Below are 5,122 nucleotides of genomic sequence, written 5' to 3'. Positions count from 1 at the left end.
ATATTATTTAAATTTCTTTATTGAACCTGTGAATTATTAGCCGTTATTTTAAATATATTGAAAGTTTTAAAAATGTGGATTGTTATATGTTAATACCATCCAATCGTAGTACCCGTCTTAGTTAATTTTAAGCACCAAACCCGATTATGACAACGTACTCTCTGTGACAAAACATCACTTGAAGCAACAACCGATATCAGAGTCACAAAGAAGTGCATCATCCCAAACTCCGTGCTGACCTCGAAGACGGTATAATGGTCCACTAGCAACTACTCCCAATTGCAACCGCTCCCTACTATGGGGCAACGAATCTCTTTGCTCATAAAAATTGTACCTCGTGAAACTGTGTAACCGATTCTCTCCTGTGAGACAAGTGATTGCACAGGTAAACTTATAGTAGAACATTTCAATAGGGCAAGGCTCTGTGAGTTTTTCCTTTCCGGGGTTTCCACATAAAAAAAAACTTCTTGTTTCTCTAATGGTTATCAACTTTTATCTGAGTTTGTGTTGTATTCTCATACAGTGATGTTAATTCATTACTCTGTCGTTGTGAAACTTTCAGCATCAGCTTCATATGTTTTTTTCTCATTCAACTTCATTTCGCAATCAAGTAGCATCAGAGTTGTTAATGCAAAACCATCAGTTCATGTGGTGCACCTATGAATCACACGAGCAATGGTCAAGAAAAATAAATACATCATTTCCATGAAATTATATGAACTTTTAATTTGTTACATATATCTTTTGCTTTCTCATCCATTTGATTCATGTGTGCTATCATTGATGGCAATGAAGACTTTTGTATGATGGTTTACAAATAAAGAGAAATAACTGAGTGTGATGTTAGATAAAGTGATCGACTGTGTAGCATCACCACAATAAATTGGGCATCACCACAATAAATTGGATTATCATTAGAGAATTAGTTGCTATTTACAAACATCTCGCAAGAGGACACTATTAATAGAAATGAATCAAATTCAACATAAATGTTTTGCATCTCATATATAATATATTTGTACAGAAATAATAAATATAAGTTCACTAATTATATATAATATAAGGAAAAAATTTAATAATTTTCTCATAGATCAACAATATCATAAACCATTAAACTCCCACGTTTTCATACAAATTTATCCATACTGATGATCTACATGTTTCACACTTCGTATGTATTGACAAGGAAACAAGAAGGTATTCCCTTCTCATATGCTCAAATATGAGTTAATACGAATAACATTATAATTCTTAGAATAGAAAGACTTTTCATGTCTTATGATAAATATTAATCTTAATTAAAATGACATTTTTTATGCTTAATACATTCATTTTGTGTTCATAATGCGGCGAGACAAGAAATTGTTTGTAACAATTTTTTCTCTGTTTTGTGTTTCAGACCGCTATCACATCTTTGTTTGAAAAGTTGTTCTCTTATTGTTTTTTTTATAAATTTCAGTGATGAGAAATTTCTTTTTTCAAACCGACTTATTAAAATTAAGTGATTATAAGATGTCTGATTTTAATAAGTACTTGTAATTCTCAAGAAATTATTACATACAGAGTACGTACGCAGCTCTACGTGCGGACTCCAGTAATATATCGCAATGTGTTATATCGGGGCCACCTAAAAAAAATTAAAGTGAAACAGCGAAGGTTATTTGAGAGGATTATTAAGGGGTTATGAGGGATTATTGGGGCTTTAACTCCAATAACACTGCAATAAACTCTCAATAACCCCCCCAATAACCCCCTGATAACTTCCGCGCGGTTCCACTCCAATAACCTCGCGCAGTTCCATTTCAATAACCCCTGCATTAACCTCGACAATAACTCCCCAATAATCCCCTAATAACCTCCGTGATTTCACGTCAATAACCCCACAATAACCTCCACATGACGGCATATTATTGGAGCCTCCAAGCAGAGCTACGTACGTACTCTATGGAATAATTTCTCTTAATTCTCACTGTAGCTTTACAAAAAAATTACTTCACCACAATTTTACGATCGCATTTCAAAAGAAACAGAAGCCACCACCAAAAAACCCCATATTCACATAATACCAAGTAAAACTTTGAAAAATACACATAAAAAATGAAATATATACATCAGAAATCGAATATAATTTCCTAGGAATTTCCATAATTAGTAAAAAATTTGGCATAATGAAACAACAAAAGTAGGCGATGAAATAGCAGTAAATCACATCGAGCAGAGTCCTTTTCTCATCAACCTCTACATAGAAAGTCTACAAAAACTTTACCTGTCGACGAATGCACTTTCAAAAAAAACAGCTTCCAAAACGCCATCACAAAAAGGTGCAGAGTAACAAAAAGGCCGAAGACCAGCAGCATCACATACTATGAAACAGACCGCACTGCTTTCAAAACTGTAGTAGCCTCATTCACTTCACCAACATTACTGATAACAATATGATCATCACTCTCATAAAGCACATCAATCGCTTCAATGCTTTTACTGCTGCTTCCACCAGTCTGTTCCAGGTCTTCTTCTTCCATGGCAGCAGTCTCAGGTTTGGCAGCTAATTCTGCATCAATTGAACTCTGTGATTTCTTCGGAGAGTTGGGCTCCACGTATTCTTTGTTTGCAGAGTTAACTCGCCTAGTTAGAATAAGATAGTGCGCTACTGATTTGTGTCCAAGGTTTCTGACCTGCTTGAAGTATCAAGGAGATGAGATGGTGATGCAGGAAAAACAGGACATTCCCAACCGGCTAAGAATGGCATATAAAAAACTCACTTTTCGGTATAAAGGGCCGGTTGGAGCCCAACCTTTCTTGATTCTACAGAAACTGCAGTTGCAGATTCCACGACAAACAGGGCAGATCCAACTGGGGTTCTTCTGAACTTCTAAAACATTCTCACCATATCTGCATGAACATCATAAATGATTGATGATGTGCACGTAGCCAATAGGCATAGGCATGCTTACAAGAAACGAAGTTGAGTGGATCACAAAAGCAGTAAGAAAAAACTATACTTTTTAAAAGGTTTACATGCATACCACTTCATTCCTATGCATTTACATATCCAACACTTAAAACTTTAATTTTTACATGTATGCCACCTTACCTATGAATCAAAAGGCGTATTTCACCATTTAAAAGTCAAAATAGTGGTATTTTTTAAAGATTTCGGTGTTAGATATGTAAATAAATAAAAATTGGGTGTTATGTATGTAAATGCCCCATTCTTTTGTCTACTTCTTCCAGATTTGTTATCATGCGAATAAATATGGTCTCATTTTCCTGGTCAATTACTACTGTGTAGCCTCTCCATTCAAACTTAAGAAAAATCCTATTAGTGTTAGAGTCATCACATTGCCATATCAATATTATCACGTGACTTAAATTTATAGTATGAATCTCCAAGTATCTATTATTGTAATAATATATTCTCTATATTAATGATATTATTATTTATAGTAGATAAAAAACTATAAAGATTGCAAAGAATATAATATTATCTATAGATCAACTCTACCAACTAAGAAACCGTTACAAGCAGAACAGATAGGATAAGTCATGGAGGACTACTCTTTGGTTTCCTTTTTAATATTCTAAAATGCTAATTCAAAAGAAAACCAACCTCAGAAGCACTAGCGTGCATCTAATTTCATAATCAAACATGAAGAGAGTAAATATTTTATAAATGTCGCACAGCAGAATTCTTTAGGCAACAAAAAAATTTTGAGAAATGGAGAATGCATTCGTTCATTCTTTCATTCGCCCTCTCTCAATCTCCCAACACTAACTAAAACCTACATGAATATCCCACTAAAATTCTGTCGCCTGCCATATAATTTAGTAATACAAGTTTTGTTCTACATAATTCAAGTATATTCCTGCTGGTAAAGCACTATATAAATATAATACTTGTAGCGACAAATTATATTTCAATGGTGATTTTGTAAGCATTTGAAAACAAAATAGGACTAGCAATAAAACCCTTTTTTTTCTTGTTTTCGGATAAATCGCTTTGTCTTAAAGTGCCGAAGATATACATTCGTAAATGCACCTTTCATTCTATTCACTAAAATTCCCATGAACAGTTAAGCAGAACTTAAGTGTTTTTATTCTACTTTATATAAGCAAACAAACTAAATTTTCAAGAAATTTGCAATTAGTATGGAATAAATATTATCAGCCTAATTTACCACCATATTCCGTGGAGACCTACAATTCATGTTAATTTATCTCATTGGATCAAATAAATTTTTCCATTAGCTCAAACAATTCTTTTGCAGAACCAAAATTTTAGCTTAAAAACGATAAATAAAAAAAATAACAGCAAAATTCAGTTAGAAAAAAAAAGCTACATCAGGCAGGAACCAAATTCAAGATTAAATTGAACCACCGGATCAAGTGATAAACACAGAAAAATGTGTGGAATAAGGCTCTCACTTTACTTTTGCAGAAAGAAACTGTATTATTATGTGACACATTAAGATTTCTAGAAACGAAGAAATAAATGTTTCAGCATTTACGAAAAGAAAATAAATCATAAAAGACCGTAGAGAAAACTAACAAATTCATTCATGTAAGTGGTATTGCCTATACATCAAATGACCTATTCACCTAGCTATATTTAGCAACAAAATAAGGGAACAAACCTCATGTACAAACAATCGCCACAAAACTGCCCTTGAACCAAGTTACACTTCATACAACTTGTATGGCGACCAAGAGTTTTCTGCCTGTAGGAAGATTGCACATTCGTCAAATCAATTAAAATTAGTGAGTGTGTGGCCAATAACATATTTTACAAGCATACCTAGAGAACGTCTAAAGAACAAAACTCTGACTAAATATTTAACATCTAAATTGAAACCAGATAGTTATATGCATTGAAAAACTATTACAACACAGAAGTTATAACAGGATAAAAAGTTCAAAATTAACTTATGAAGAACTGATTTATGTTCAATTTACCGGCAAGGATATGCTTTAGAGCATCATAATTACTACAATCGTACAAGGGTGACAGCTATTCATGACCATCAATTCTAATTATATATGGTGAAAAAATAAGTAAAACATTTGAAACAAACATGAAGCCAACGCTAATATATATATATATATATATGTATATATATATATA

General features: G+C 33.0%; 1 protein-coding gene across 1 annotated transcript in view; it reads right to left on the bottom strand.

The window, feature by feature from the left end:
• Positions 1–2,136: 2,136 nt before the first annotated feature.
• The window catches only part of LOC110033989 (cell division cycle-associated protein 7-like), a 5,662-nt gene continuing 2,676 nt past the window's right edge, over positions 2,137–5,122 (bottom strand). The window contains exons 3-5 of the mRNA XM_020738194.1: positions 4,635–4,718; positions 2,763–2,892; positions 2,137–2,675 (exon numbers count right to left, since the gene is read on the bottom strand). Of these exons, the coding sequence (XP_020593853.1) occupies positions 2,364–2,675; positions 2,763–2,892; positions 4,635–4,718 (526 nt within the window). The 3' untranslated portion in view covers positions 2,137–2,363. The remainder of the gene's footprint in view (positions 2,676–2,762; positions 2,893–4,634; positions 4,719–5,122) is intronic.

The sequence above is a fragment of the Phalaenopsis equestris genome, unplaced genomic scaffold (assembly GCF_001263595.1).
Source record: "Phalaenopsis equestris unplaced genomic scaffold, ASM126359v1 Scaffold001316, whole genome shotgun sequence".
NCBI classification, from domain to species: Eukaryota; Viridiplantae; Streptophyta; class Magnoliopsida; order Asparagales; family Orchidaceae; genus Phalaenopsis; species Phalaenopsis equestris.
The sequence above is the reverse complement of the archived record's forward strand: the minus strand, read 5'-3'. Positions and strand labels throughout refer to the sequence as shown.